General features: G+C 39.0%; 1 protein-coding gene across 1 annotated transcript in view; it reads left to right on the forward strand.

Moving 5' to 3' along the window:
- Positions 1 to 3336: 3336 nt before the first annotated feature.
- The window catches only part of LOC108677762 (serine-rich adhesin for platelets), a gene marked incomplete at its 3' end in the record, with an annotated part of 50628 nt that continues 37211 nt past the window's right edge, over positions 3337 to 16753 (forward strand). Inside the window, exons 1-3 of the mRNA XM_047881014.1 lie at positions 3337 to 4390; positions 11893 to 12052; positions 12926 to 16630. Coding sequence (XP_047736970.1) covers positions 3560 to 4390; positions 11893 to 12052; positions 12926 to 16630 — 4696 coding nt within the window. The remainder of the gene's footprint in view (positions 4391 to 11892; positions 12053 to 12925; positions 16631 to 16753) is intronic.

The following is a 16753-nucleotide window of genomic DNA, read 5'->3' on the forward strand; positions in this document are numbered from 1 at the left end:
AGCAGTTGGCAGCCGTCTTGCATGCAGCAGAACTAGCTAGCTTCCTGTTGCTGTTGCTGCTGCTATACTTGCTGTTGCTGCTGCTATACTTGCTGTTGTTGCTGCTATACTTGCTATTACTGCTGCTATACTTGCTGTTGCTGCTGCTGCTAAACTTGCTGTTGTTGCTGCTATACTTGCTGTTGTTGCTGCTATACTTGCTTTTGCTGCGATACTTTTTTGCACTAGTTAATGCTGCAGCTGCGTACAGTTGCAGCAGGTGCTGCGTACAGCTGCAGCAGGTGCTGCGTACAGCTGCAGCAGGTGCTGCGTACAGCTGCAGCAGGTGCTGCGTACAGCTGTAGGGGTTCAGGGCGCTGTAGGTCAGCACTCTCTTGGGCCTCGCGCGCGCGTCGCGTGAGACGCGGTCTCGAGCCGACAATACTGCGGGCGCTTTACAAAACTTTAACTATATTGTAGTATTCTAAGTAGTGATTCTGGGCGAATAACATGTGAATTCGAAGAAAATTTTAACATTCAACATGCAATATATATGAAAATTATAGTCTTGTGTGTAAAAGATGTGTATCTGAAGATGAAATTATTGTTTTGTGTACAAATATGTGTGTGTGATGAAAAGATCACAGTTGTGTTTATTAAATATGTGTATTTGAAAAAAACACACAGTTTGGTATTAATGATATGCGAGTAAAAACCAACAGTGAGAATTTGAAGAGAAAATGTTATAAAGCAAAGGAAACACAGAACCAAAACATTACCAATCCTAAAACAATTATGAAGATTTTTTTTGAGAATTCCTAAAACAAGATTTTGTTTAAAATAGGAATAAATTCGATGAAAATAATGCACAAGTTCAGGTATTAACTGTAAGATTGTTCAAGCTGAATACTATTGAGTGCGAATTACGAAAGAAAATTTAATTACAAATGAACCAGATGAATTTTAAATACATTAATTTAATCGGTGCGCGCACTCGTGTAGAACGCATGTTTGCGATAGTTAATAATGCTCTTCGTTGTGGTAATGAAGACAATTATATTGCTCTTCTTCTTTACTGCAATATTATTATGTTGATCTATTTATATATTATAAAAATCTCATCTATGAATACAAGTGGTAAAGATTTGTCTTATAATGGGAAAATAGTCTCGAAGTTATTAGGTTGAACGTTAATAAAAGTGTCTGAATAATGGAGAACGATTCAGACCGGTTCAGAAAATTAGTGTTAGGTTATAGAAACCTCGAATAAAATCTAATGATATACCATTTTTGACAATGCAATCCGTTAATTAACTAAATCAAATGATAATAAATCAGAACTTTGAACAATGGGCATGTCAGTTTAGAATCTTAGCAAAAGCTTTTTTTAAATATAAGTTTGCCTATTTTAATTTAACTCGGCTGTGCTATTTTTGATTCAGATCTTATCAATATTTCCAGTATAAATTAATAAAGAATACTTTTTCTTTAAAATTATCATACTATGATAATTTTTTTATATATCTCGTACTGATCAAACAAGCACCCAAGTATAAGATAAATTTAAATAAGATAAATGATAATTGACAAATTTTTCTCAATCCTAAAACGTTTAATGATCACAGTTGAAATAACAATAAGACGACACAGTAGAATACTCTTCTTGCAGTGCCAAGAGGCCCGCTGACCAAGAATGCTATTTGCCAGCGGTCAGCAGCAAATAGAAGTTGCGGTCGCAAAGTATTTAGTACAGCAAAGATTTTATTGTAAAGCTAGAGCATGCGGCCACAGAGAGCCGCCATATTGCTTTTCTATTGTGGGCGTGAGGTCAGTGAACCGAACTCGTGGTATAATGTTAAAAAAGTGAGGTCACTGAACCGAACTCGTGGTATAATGTTAAAAAAATGAGGTCACTGAACCGAACTCGTGGTATAATGTTAAAAAAATGAGGTCACTGAACCGAACTCGTGGTATAATGTTAAAAAAATGAGGTCACTGAACCGAACTTGTGGTCTTTATCTAAACCAAGTGGTGCACTCAGAAAAATGTATGGGTCACATTGTACAAATATTGACACATTTTCCGTACGTAGCACTGATACGCCCTTTTGCCGGGCGAAACTTGGTCAGAGTGGGCCATCTAAGGTCAATATGTTAATCGTTATTTTATTGAATTTATCAATTATAGTATAAAGTATATAATAAAGTCTTAAACGAACGAACTCAGAAGCGCTAACATGCAATTTATTTGGACAAAACGAAATGACAACAACTCAAATTAAGTAAAATAAAAGCAAGATTTTTTTAAACACGGTTTGAGCGCGATGTAAGCACAGAGGCAAGGTTAAGGTAATGATAATCAGCAAAGTACCTATCAGCAAAATCAGCAATAATAATTATCTCAATTATTAATAAATTATTTATTATTATTATTAAATTAACGTTAAATAATTATTAAATTAACTATCAGCAAAATCAGCAAATAAATCAAATAAATAATCACGAGCGAGCTAATAAGCGTCGACTTCACTTCCTAACATAACGCTAACGATAAGCGAATAAACAACAATGACGTAATTAGATAATAAATTTTTAACAACTTGGATAACGAAAACACAATAATTAAATCTGAGTTCTGTGTTAGTGGTAATTCTGTGTGAATCGAAATCGTTATACCGTGTCAACTGTGAAGCGGTAGAGCAAAGCTTCAGTGTTGATGACTGAGCATTAGTGCGCGATGAATGCGAGCTGTTGTTGCATAGCAACTATTTTTAATTGCTGTATAATTCTTACTGGTAAAATTAGAAATTCATTTGATTTTTTCCCATTTAATGCTTTCCTGTTGGTGTCATCGGTGTTGGTAGTGGAGGATAAGAATAGTCACATTTTTAATTGCTGGTAAGATTTTATTGTACGCAAATATTGAATTTTCAGGTCAGTGAGAATCTATGTGTTTGAAGTTTTTTTCTGCTCTGAACATGAGATGAAATCAGTGAGAACTAATCAGCCACTGATTGATCTTGGTATGAATTCATAAAACATTTTAAATATAATTGCAAATTTGCTTACAATTGTAAATAAGTGAAATATTGAATCAAGGACCCTCATCGACATTATTTATATTGACATTTGTAGGCAAATTCGTCGAAGTATTAACAATGTAAACAGAACACTTTTTATTGAATATTGAATTCTTAAAAATTGATCGTTTCCCGCCGATGATAGTTATAATTTATTTTTCTTTTAATAAAAGGAATATTTTTCCATTTATCTGCTATTTGACGATCAAATACTCATGATTTTCAAATATTAGCTGTTGAATTGATAATTAAAATTCTTCAACAGAACAATTTTCCTCAGAAAAACATTAGTTAATAAGTCAAAAGTATAAATATTTTTAGGAGTTTTCAGTTATAAATGAGCTCAATTAAATACAAGTGTGAATCGTCCATCTCAATATTTTCCAAGTACTCTCATTTGCAATCAAGGAACAACAAACAGCTATAGAAAAAGAAACTGAGGAAACAAAAAAATATTAATTTACCGAATAGGCTGGAAATACCGAAATATATATTTACGCCATGACCTCCGAACTCCGCAAGTATCTTCTCTCAGGGTTCCAAAACTCTACCACTTCATCCCCTGCCGAAGGGAGTAACTTGGAACTCGCTCTTCGTCGCCACGCGCATGCCTTTGCCAACAGCAAACCTACCAAGAACCGCTATAGTTTGGACCTGGAAAGTAAGTATGGTCCTTCCTTCAGTGAATTACTTGCTGACAGGTATACGGGATCGGCTCCGGGAGGTGTGAAATACCGAGGAGCGGTGAGTGACCTGTCGACGATCAAAAACAGGAGATCTCTTGACTTGGAAAAGTTGGCCGCTATCAACAACCCTGATGGCCGTCGGCGGACGGTTACGTTTGACTTTCTAAAAAATCCTGCATATTCTCAGTACGCAGCTGAGGAAGAAGGATCTCAGTCTCCTCAGTACCAGTTAGGAAGCCAGAAATTTCAACCCAATCCTAATGGAAACGCCGAGCCTGCGTTTACTCGTTATACTCCTGAGGAGAATAACGAACGGAGAGCAAGAAGAAGGAGGCGTGGAGAAGAGATGATGGAAAGAGACGATAGTGTTGAACCAGAAGTCGAAACCAGTGGAGTTTCTCCTCAACTGGCACGATTGGTTCAAGTGACACCTACTAGTTATGCAGACGCTCAGAGGCTGAAGAAAATGTTAAAAAGGGCTGTCAGTGGACCTAACGCAACCTTCGAGGACTTGAAACTCTACCGAATGAGAATGAAAAAACTAAGAATGATCGTTAAAGAAGAGCAAGAGAAGGAAATAGAAAGAGCAAACGAAGATATGCGAGAACAACTTGCTCAACAGCAGCAACATCAGCAGAGGAGTGAGGTCAGATGAAAAATTGTGTGTAGAGTACTTCTAACATATTTTCTGGTTTTCAGGTAAAAAACAAAATTAGTTATGATTTTTTCTAAAAACTAGGAAATTCTGATAATTACAGAACGATAATTGTCTACCGGATCAAATATCATTTGAAATCAGCCTTTAGTGCATAATTTTAACTTTCCTTGTTCAGTTTCATTCATTCAATCCAATAACATTTCAATTATAATTTCCGAAACTTATTCTTTTGCTGAAAATATAGTATGCCCAAGCTCATCCGATTTTAAAAACCGAATATTGTTTGATTACCAGAATTAAAGGGAATTTATGAATGCAGAATGATCGACATTATTGAATATACATATTATATATCGATATAGATCGTCTATATGGCATAAATGCAGAATGTATACATGATCTTATAAATCGAACACGAAAACCAGAAAAAAACTTTCACGTTCCCCCTTCACTGTATGAAATTCAGCAAGTGGAAAATGTGTTCCCTGTTCCCTTGGCTTGTGTGCTGAGCTTCGGAAATATTTATGATTACTCCCGACATCAAAGGCCTTACGCATTCTAAACAAACATCTACGACGCTTGATGCTAACATTGTACGTGATGTAGTCTTATACATCGTCTCCACATATGTACAGCAACATCAGCATATGGCTGAACTGTAATGCTTGAACGAATGCTGTAATGCTGTACGAATGAATGTAATGCTGTAATGTTTGAACGAATAAATTTAGTTATTTATATTCATTTAATGAGCAACGAGTTTGATTTGATTCATCTGTTAATTAATAAAATTATTTCTAGTATTTGACAATCTCATTCCAGAATTCAGTGGGCAGTACCCAGAAAAATATGCAAATAAATTTTAAAAATCCTAATATTTAATTTTCAAATAGTATAATGTTTACGATGGGTGTGCGTGCTGATCATTCAGTTCCGTACACGATCATGTGTAGCACCACACAACCTGACACGCTCACCGCCAACGCATGAGTGGCACAGTGCCAGGCGGGTGCTTCCTATATATATGTTGGACGAGACTTCTCGTGTACAGTTTTGTACACGTTCGTCTGGCGCGCTCGAATTGTGTACACTGGGGGACGCATACAGTTTTATACACTATTGGATGTGTACAGTTTTGTACATGTTCGTCCGGCGCACATGACAAAATTAATAAATCAGTTTTGTACACCCGTGAACGCGTACAGTTTTGTACACGTTTGTCTGGCGCTCATGATAAAGTTATTAAAACAGTTGTGTACACTGGTGGTCGCATACAGTTTTGTACACTATTGAATGTGTTCAGTTTTGTACACTATTGGCTGCGTACAGTTTAGTACACTATTGGATGTGTTCAGTTTTGTACACTATTGGATGTGTTCAGTTTTGTACTATTGGCTGCGTACAGTTTAGTACACTATTGAATGTGTACAGTTTTGTACACTGTTGGATGTGTACAGTTTTGTACACTATTGGATGTGTACAGTTTTGTACACTATTGGATATGTACAGTTTTGTACACTATTGGATCTGTACAGTTTTGTACACTATTGGATGTGTACAGTTTTGTACACTGTTGGATGTGTACAGTTTTGTACACTGTTGGATGTGTACAGTTTTGTACACTATTGGATGTATACAGTTTTGTACACGTTCGCCTGGTGTGCATGAAAAAGTTATTAAATCAGTATTGTACACTCACGGAAGCAGTTTTGTACGCCAGTTTTGTACAAATACAAATATTGTACACAGCTTGTACATGTTCAACTCGCGTACAAGATACGTATAATATAAAGTTCTCAAAAATGCGCACCCGCTGTGTTCGTTTTGCATTAAAAAAGACGTATGTTTTTGGTCGTCTGTATGACACGGTTATGAAATTCTTCGGATGCACATGCACAAGCTTTTTAGTAAGTAAGGCTTACTTGTTAATATACTTTCTGGATTTATAGATTAAAACTGGTTAATACACTTTCTGGATTTATAGATTAAAAAAAAAGATCTACAAAACAGCTTACACGTTGCGATCGTTAGCATGACATGGTTCAGACGCTCGCCAAGTGCACATACTACAGTTATTCCAAAGGGTTTGACGTTATTATTGTTAGTAATGGTATAAACTTTCTTCCGCAGCTCATAATTACCTCTTTTTTAAAGAAAACGTTCTGATTCTTTCCATGTCAAAAATGTGTGTTCTTCTTACACAGATGTTGGCGTTCACAAAGAGCAGCTGCACTCGTAGTGATTTAATTCTAAAATTAGTTATCAATAAGGCTTAAAATATGAACTCACTTTAAACTGCTTGGCCATTCAGTGCGTTCTGCGTTTCTACTTGAACGGAACATACTAAAAGTGAAGCCCAGAGTTCTCTTCGTGCATTCATTTACCTGTCGCAGTAATGCATTTAAACCGACTAATACCGCACTCCACGAGACTGAAGTGTCTCCGGCGTATCGTGTACGAACCTTGCTCGATTATATCTACTAAATGGCCCAGGATTTGGAAGTTAAAGAATTTGCTTGTAGGGAGTTGAAAGGAATGCATACCATCACCGTACCCTGGATTGATGATCCTAGGAATGTTTTAGCCCACAATTTCCGACTCTTCGATAGCATCTCTCCCGTGGCCAAGATCTCTTGTGTGGATTTCTGACTAAGCAGTTCGTGCTTCTCGATGACTCGCCAATGTGAGATGAGGTACGAAACTTACGTCACCGCAGCATTGCTCTTCTGTGGGGCCCACCCTGAAACTATTGGGAAAGTCATAGATGAAATGTTGCCTATCCTACATCCTTGCTCGTGTCAATGTAAAGTGCAGCTGATCGTTCCACCTTGCGAAGTAATTTTGTATCTGCTGGTGACCGGTTTCGTCACTATGCTACAGTTGGCAAACCCGAAGAGCATAGTTTCAACATTGAAGGTTCAGTGCCTACTTCACAGAGTTCTCAGAGACAAACCAGTTGCTTTACAGTGGCTCAATCAGTCTTTTTTCAACAGCATCGTGAAAGAAGATCAGTTGAACGCAGCAGTATTCCACCTGACAAATTCATGTGTAAGAAGAACTTTACTGCAGTGCGTGCTGACTGGATCAGCGGAATCTGAACTACACAATGACTTCCTGAGAGAATTGAGAAGGTCTTTGATGTACCATGGCATGTACGATATGAGAGCAGCTTACCAGTTTATCACTACTTCAAAGTCTTTGGCTTTAACGAACGATATTATTAGAGCGGAGGGAGACCAGTATCGGAAGATGTACGATATGGCCGCTGCTACGCTTGGAGAATTGTTTCCCTACGGCAAGCTTTTGGAACATCCGTGCCTGGACATGCTGGATCTTCTAGAGTTTCCACATCTTCGGCTAGCGGCTCACTATTGGGATGAGTTGACTGCAATGGATATGACTAGACAAACTGGAAGAGCTGACCCCTACATGCCGCTCAACGAGGAATACATAAAGAGGTTGGCAAGAATATGTCCTCGGCCAACTTCTGATCTGACCAGCATTCCAGCTCGTCGCGCAAGAGCGGCTTCCGGGCCTTCGAGTAATTAGAGCTCATGAGATTGAGATTACTGTCTTAATTGTACCAGTTGTTTAGTCTTGATAGCCAAAAACTGCACTGAAAGTCGTGGGTAAGAATTTAGATGTCCTATGCATGCCGATAGATATTCTTGCTTCTTTCATTGTGGAATGATAGTTTTAATGTTTGAGTACAACAGTTGAAGAACCAATTTTTACTTTGATGCAGTGCGTGATTGATGAGAAGCTTTAATTTTACTCAGATTGAATGGGATGCATTTTAAAGTTTAACTTCGTTGATATGTATGGAAAATTTGAGGACGAGTTTTAGGTCTTGACTAACAAATACAAAATTTGAGTTACCCAAGAAATAGTTTTATTTTCGTTGGTACCGAAAATGGTAAATTTATGGTGAGCACGTGGAAGCATCCGCTTCATATTTTCCACCCGATTTCAGTATAATTATGTGGTCATATCTTAACAAACAGAAATTTCCGCTAAAGCATTTTGATAAACTACAATTGATTGGTGCTAATGTACTCGTCTTCCTGACTGAGTGATCCATAACGCGAAGTATACCAAATATCTTGCAATATCAAATGCCTAGGTAAATGTAACGTTCGCTGTGACGCGGAGGCTCTACGCTAGAATAAGTCTCCACCGTGAACTGAATAGTTCTCTCCAAATTAAATTTTGACAGTTTACGTGCCAAGTGGCTGAAGTCGTACGGAAATCAGTGGCTGAAGCCATGAGATGAGTCCGCTGTAGTCATGCGGGAATGCATATTGCCAAGGTAAAAATAGCTTGCGTAACGTTTATTCCGATGACTACAATACGAAGTTAGCGTGCGGCCTGTTTACATCATGCATCTCTCCCAACATAGTCCAATGGGTCATCGGGGATTCCCTTTGTCCAAATGAAATTTCATCGAATGCCGCAGTATTTAACTCGGTGTTGGTGTAAAAGTTTAGTCCACACCTACGAAAAGGGTCTACGCTATGGAAATGTGGAATATATATATTGAAGATATCATTATGCAGCTAAGGAAAAATAGAGTTCGGTTTAATGTTTTTGCGCAATTACATAACCGATAGGAAATACGAATGGTTTTATTTTGGCATCGAGAAGCTTGCGGAGATGATTCGTGTATAATGCAAGAGCGAAGTCGAGGCAATTGTGTGCCAAAACTAATACTCTTGCCGAAATTTCTGAGTTAATGAAATGATTTCATATTCTTAGTGTTATTGACAAAACGAATCCCCTGTAAGTTTACGTGACTAGGGACCTTCGAATAAATTGTCATTTCATGGAACTTGTTTCTTAACATGGTAGACGATAGGAAACCATGGCAATTCATTTCAAGACGAGAATAGCTTTCTGCTGAAGGATTTCACTCCCGTTGCTGGCTAAATCGGTTAAAAGGAATGTTAGCTAATTAGGAGATAGGTTTGATCGTGTTATTGCAGAACGCTTATTTTGTGTTCTCACTGTTGGAGTGCATTTGTCTTGAAAACTTAAAATTTAAAAGATGCAAACTGGTTATTTTTTGTATTTTTTTTTAAACAAGAGTCAATTGAGTGTCGAGGTTTTTATGCACAATCTGGGCTTGAAAGGGTTTTATATGATTTAAATAGATTATCTTCTTTATTCTAAGGTGTCATGATTATGAAGGTGGAATTTAGGTATTAGTATTTTTTTCCTCGCCTACATTATGAGTCACCACGTTATTCTTGTTGTCTACGTTGACGCTGTTGTTGTCCTTGGGCTGTTGTTCTTGGCTCTTGATAGATTATAAGGCAAGAGTTCTGGCACTCTTGGCACAGCTCTTGCTGCGGTGTGACGGTCACGAGTCTCTCATCATAAGAGCTGACTTCTGCTCTTGAATTTGTGGAATGGAAAGATCTCCTCGTTTGTGCTGTAATTAAACAAGTGACATACATTTGGGCTCTTTGGCTTTGAAACGAATTTGAGGTATTCGAGTTGGAAACCAATCAAACTAAGCTCTTGTATTTTGAAACGAACATTTGCTGTGACAGTTTGAAATCCCTATTATTTTCAAACAAGTAACTTCATACAATTAATATGTTTATCAGAAAATATTCTATACTATAGCAATAAAATTTTTTCCGAACATTGACCGACGTAGGCAAATTTGCCTTGGTTATTGTGGTGATATTATTGATTACGATTAATTGGAGCGCTTCCAGTTGAATATAATTAATACAATTAATTGATTGTAAAATAAATATTTGGGGGCACACGTCAGACATTGCAGTTTCTGGTGCCCGCAAGGGAAAACTGAGGCATGGCGATAACAAAATTAAATTTGGTAAGTTTGTTCAAAGTATGCAAAGTATGCAGTATATTTGTCCAAGCAAATTGGAGGCTCAAAGAAAGTGACTATTTCCGTTAGTTATGCGATAGTTGATGTTATTACTTCTCTGAACGAATTTCGTCGATTGGAAAACATTTCTGAATAAGGTTTTTGTTTCTATGTTGCTAAAATTTAGTTACATTAAAACTTTTTAATGAATGTTTGCCCGATATTTGTGCGAGGCGTGTTGCATGATTCTTCCTGAATGTATGGTAAATGATCGAATAAAAAATTCATCCTCATACAATGATCACCAAAAATGGTCTCATTGTAATTATTTTGTGTGATTTGTAGTAATAAGATTAATTCATTGAAAGTACAATGACAACAAATGTACTTACTTTGGATCAAATTTCTTTGAATAAAAGTGCGGTTTCGCTTCTTTATTTCAAAATTTTAATTCAAGTTGGAATTTCTTTTGTGGGAATGTGCATGGTCATTTAAAGCACAACATTCATTCATACAACGAGAGGAATTTCCCACGAATTATTGTGGGAATTTTTAAGGGTACATATAAACGTCATTAAGAGTACATATAAGCGTGCAAACAAGTTTGTGCTCGATCGTTCATGCATGGGTGCAATGAATGTATGTGTTCATATATAAGCAGAAAAACGTTTGTATTCGTACGCGGGTTCAATAAACGTTTGCATTAGTTCATGCATCTATAGGTTCAATAAACGTTTTTGGTTCGTACACGGGTACAATAAACGTTTGTATTCGTATATGCATAGGTTCAATCAACGTTTGCGTTCGTACACGGGTGCAATAAACGTTTGTATTCGTGTATGCATAGGTTCAACAAACATTTCTGTTCGTACATGGGTGCAATAAACGTTTATGTTCGCATATAAGTACGGTCAACGTTTCAGTTCGTATGTGGGTACAACAATCGTTTGTGTTCGTATATGGGTACAATAAATGTTTGTGTTCGTATATGGGTACAATAAATGTTTGTATTCGTTTTTGGGTACAAAAGACACTTATATATCGGAGACGTCATCGTCTTACGAATGTTATTTAAACAAGTATCGGAGCATCTCAAAAACTGTGGAGAAATTCACTATTCAACTTTAAGTTTTCGCCCATATATTAGCGGAGACCTCTGAAAGCCCCTTATTATTTTGTGTGATACGAATTACCAAAATTATAGATATTAGGGCAATATGAAAAGCAATTTCGAGCAAATATCGAGAGCAATTTTATGAAAATTGCTCTCGATATTTATTTGCATCATGTTGTTAACCGTTAACATTTATGAAACATTATCTTTATCGACACAATCAATTCAAATCGCCCTCTAGGATTATCATCAGCAAAAAAAATTAAGTCCTGCATTGGTGATAACCAAGACCCTCATTTTTCTAACCGTTTCTAACCGTTAATTTTAATTTTCCGACATAATAATTAAATCAAATTGATCTTTCGAATCATTATCAATTCATAAAATAAGGTTATTAACATATAATTAATGTGGTAAACATAATGTTATAAACATAAGCATAAAATAATGTAATAAACATTATCATAAAAACTTTAAACATAAACATAAAATATGTTATAAAAATTATCATAAAGATATTTAATTCTTGCATTTCAGTTAAGCGGGACATCGACGTATGGGTCAGGACGGTATGGCGGGACCGGGACTGCTGGGTCTTCGTATCTCTCCGTGCTTCGTCCGGTATCGCGGGACGGTTCCGGGTCCAGGGACAATACCGGATACGTGAGCGGCGGCAGCGGCTACAGTTCCGGTACCGGTGAGTGTGGCTCCGTTGCAATCCCAGTACAGGCAACGGTTACAGTTCCGGTACCGGTGAGTGTGGTCCTGTTAAAATCCCAGTACAGACAACGGTTACAGTTCCGGTACCGGTGAGTGTGGCTCCGTTGAAATCCCAGTACAGGCAACGGTTACAGTTCCGGTACCGGTGAGTGTGGTTCTGTTACAATCCCAGTACAGATAACGGCTACAGTTCCGGTACCGGTGAGTGTGGCTCCGTTACAATCCCAGTACAGGCAACGGTTACAGTTCCGGTACCGGTGAGTGTGGTTCCGTTACAATCCCAGTGCATGCAGCGTTTAAAGCTTCGGTACCGGTGAGCGAGGTTTCATTACAATCCCAGTACATGCAGCAGCGGCTACAGTTCCGGTACCGGTAAGTGAGGTTCCGTTATTATCCCAGTACAAGCAAATGTGCTGCATCACAGTACGGTGCCGAGTAGTTCATTTAAGTTATATTCCAGTGCCCTATGTGTGGAGACCTATATAACAGTGCTGGTAGTGAGATAACGCGAAAAACGCGAAGACTCGTTAAAAAATGAGCAATCAGAGAACGTTTTGCTCATCAGGATTAATGATTCATCGCTAGAAAGCCTCAATACTTCTCAGCCCATCATTTAGCAATAATTTAAATAAAGATCTATTTATTTATTCATTCCGGTCTCTTTTCATGATTATTATTTTCTAAAGGATTTAGGCAAATAATAATTTTTGTCCAGGACCGTTGATTTGCATAGCATAATGATTCTTTCGAAAGGATGAAAATTCTAGATTAAATGAAGTGTAAGTGCAGATGCATTTTCAACATTTGAAAAACTTGAAAATGTTAAACAAAACCAAACCTCTTTTTTCAGGATCTCGACCGTCCTACAACACAACAAGTCGGCTGTCAACCGACTACGGTCCTAAAAGTGTTGGCGCAATTGCTGCTAAGTTTGGCGACACTAAACCTTCTCGATTTGGAGCAACGTCTCCACACTCAACACCAACAACCTCAAGCCTTTCCACTTCTCGTTTTAGTGCATCATCCCCACAAACAACATCTAAATCACCAGCTACATCGTCTTCTCGTTTTAGGGCTACTTCCCCTACCACTACTCCCTCTCACACGACAGGGATTGCTCAACTTCGATCACGTATATCCGATACATCAACAACACCGGGAACCCGAAATTCCATCACAACAACTCCTCCGGACCCTCCTGTTAGAAGAAGCAGAGATACCAATACCGGTGCCCCAACGGTAACTATACCTACAAGTACAAGTATTCCGTCGTATACCAGAACCAGGAGTGGTACTGGGTCAACTTTAGCTAGCACTACTTCGACCACACTACCCAGAACTCGGTCACGTGAGACCACAAACAACACTACGTCTTCCAATACCTTCGAGAGTCCGTCATCTTACACACCACGCATTAATCGTGAGAATGCTAATGACAAATCTGGGTACAATTCCGGCTACGGATCAGACGCGCGTTCTGGGTACGGGTCTGACTATCGCACGGGTTACAATTCGTCTACAAATAATTACACCAGGTATAATTCGTACAGTAGAAGTAACAGTACTCTCAAGGATGGAGAGTTTCGACCATCTTATAGTCGTGAAAGCAGTTCTTTTAAGCCGTACAGCAGGGAGAACAGTTATCTTAGCAGCGATGGCGGAGGTGGAAGGGCTTGGAGAAGTCGAGTTTACGGAACAGAAAATGATCGAATTCCCACATCCGAAATGGTCAATTCAACAACAATGGCCATAGATAAGCCAGAAAACAAAAAAGGGTCGTTAGATACTAGCGTTTTTAGGGATGCAATCGATAAGCTAACAAAAGCTGCGAAGGACGAACCTGATAATAAGAAGCCAGATGGCGTTTCTCCGAACGCCGTTCGAGTGCTTCCTATTTTTAGCCCTGGTGACATCAAATTAAAAAACAAAGCACCAGCAGATTTTACTTCAGCTTCAGAAGGTTCCGATGCTGAAGAGGAAAATAAACAGGATGAAAATTGTAAAAAAGTTTCTACAGAAAAGAGTAGGATTATAGAACCTCAGAAGATCGATTTAGCGCCATCCAGCACAACGACGTCTCGTCCATTCCGCCACTTGGCAGCAGTAGCACCCTTACCTTCTAAGCCTTCGAGTGTCACTGCAGGTCTAGCACAAACACCAACCTTCAAGCTTTCGACCCGATACGCAAATGCCAACACTGAAGCACTCCCAGTTTCTTCAGGCCCTTCAAAATGGCTTCGAAACAGGGAAGACGACAAGCCCAGTCCTGATTCGCAATCAAAGTCCCCTTCTCCTAACCCAGCAGTGGCTACTCCAACTACTACTGGATCAATCTCATCAGCTGGCAGTGCTGCTAACAAAGATTGCAGAAAGTCCGTGCTTAATATGGACATTATCAACCCTGCACAGCAGGAGTTGATGAGAAAACAACAAGAAGAAAAGCGTGAAGAGCTAAGAAGACTTAGAAGGCAGAGAGGAGAAGAAGGCAGGACAACACCGTTGACTCGAGGGGGCAAGGCAGATGAACCTAGCGGGCCTGGTTCACCCGTGAGTTCGAGATCTATAATTGACTCACGGCCCATCCAAAGTTTGGCAGAGGAAGAACGACAGAGTAGTGACGAAAATAAAAATGACAAGCCACCAATGGCACCGTCACTTGAAAAAACTGCTTCAAAAACTCGTCTTATCGAGAGGAAACATTCCAAAGGGAAGAGTGATAGCTTGAGAAGAAGCGGTTCTTTCCGCCGTAATCGTGATCGTAAATCTTCCCAAAACAGTAAGTCCTCTTCATCATCATCATCTGACAGTGAAGGTGAGTCTCCTCTGTCAAAAACGAAGAATTCGAGTTTCAGCCGAAAACGTAGAGGCTCTCGTGACGACGTGATTGGATCATCAGGCGATAGTCGACCAGGTTCCCGAATCAGATCCGATTTTCCTAATGTTCGAAGATCTAGAAATAACTCAGAAAGCTTGAGTAAAACAAACTCTAAAAGTAATATTGTGAAGTCCCAATCCGGAGAAAAATCAAGAAGTGGATCGAGAAATAGTTTAATTGATAACACGTTGTCTTTGGGTCCTGATATCGATATCGGTGAAACAACATACACCTTCACTTTGGGTAAAAAGGGGTCCGTACAAGAGAAACTCAGCCAAGATGGTGTGGTAAGAACAAAACAAAAGAAGGAAACTGAAGTATCTTCTGATGAAGAATCATCAAAATCCTCTGAATCTAGTGAATCTGGAAGTGAAGAAGGTCAATTTTTTTCACTTGCTAAATCGAAATCTTCTAAACGATCCCGATCTTCATGCAATAAAATAGTTACCGACCTGAATAACTCAAAGTCAAATGAGAAGTGCCATATATCCCGAAACAGCTCCTCTGCTAACGTGGATGCGTGCAATGTCTCTGAGAGCCAAAATGGTGTAGTTTCTGCTCAGGTTACAATCACACTTCCGAAAAATTCTTCAGCTCTCAATTTGGATTCGAACGAGAAGAAGAATGTTGTTGAAAATACGACTAATGACGCGACCACAAATGGAGGTTATGAAGAGTTTCAATGGCCATCCGGGAGTCCTGAACTTCCTCGGAAGCAAACAACGGCAGCCACCGTCCACCAGAACGGTTACGAGGAATTCAGGTGGCCGAGTAAAAGTCCCGAATTACCGGCTGTGCCACCTCCGGAAACGGAAAGCACCTGCACCGAGTTTAAGTGGCCTGAAGGAAGTCCGGAACTTCCTAGAAGGAAAACCCAACCACCAACAGAAGAACAGTCCAACGATGGAACATCAGAGTTCAGATGGCCAAGCCACAGCCCAGAACTTCCTCGGAAAAATACCAACACTGAAACCAATGGAACATTCCAATGGCCCGATGGCAGTCCTGAAATGCCACGAAGAAATGTTCCAAGTTTCATGAAGACACAATGGGACACAGAAACAGAGACCGAGATGACAGAAATGGAACAAACTGAGTGGTCTGATGGAAGCCCAAAATCAAATAGGAAACAGATGCCTAAATTGGCCGAAGAAACCGAAGATGAATTTAACTTCGAGTGGCCTAGCAGCCCAGAAATGTCACGAAGGCAACCGTTCCATACGCAATATTCAGGATACGACACCCAAAACGAAATGGATAATTTTGAGTGGGGCTCTAGCCCAGAATTGCCTTTGATGAAAGATGAGAGATACGTAACCGTCACTCGCAATATCGATGAGATATTAAACGATCAAAATAAAATTGCCGATGATTTTGACGAACTCGAAAAACTGTACGGCTTTGAAGTTAGCGAATCTGAGAGAACGTGTAGCGAGAAAACTTCTCGACGGTCTAGTAGGACAAGCGAGAAAATAACTTTGGATGATGGAGCTGACCAGAAACAAGCAGATGAGGACGAGGAAGAAGAAGAAGAGGAGCAAGAAGAGAAAGAAAGAAGCGGTGTTAATGATGAAGAGGACCTCGAAAGCAGCATCCCGGAGTCTACTCGTGAAGAGGAGAAGAGACAAACTAAGGAGTCTTTGAAGGATAGAGCTAGGAACAACTTATCGCTCTTCTTGGGTACGTTGTATGAAATTTCATGTTGTAGTGAAATATTTGTTTTAACTTTGAAAACACAAATTTCCAGATATTTTTAACAATAACAATCTATTGGGTAACAATTTTGATTAAAAAATTTTAATT

Source organism: Hyalella azteca, unplaced genomic scaffold, assembly GCF_000764305.2.
Source record: "Hyalella azteca isolate HAZT.00-mixed unplaced genomic scaffold, Hazt_2.0.2 contig6845, whole genome shotgun sequence".
Taxonomy (NCBI): domain Eukaryota; kingdom Metazoa; phylum Arthropoda; class Malacostraca; order Amphipoda; family Hyalellidae; genus Hyalella; species Hyalella azteca.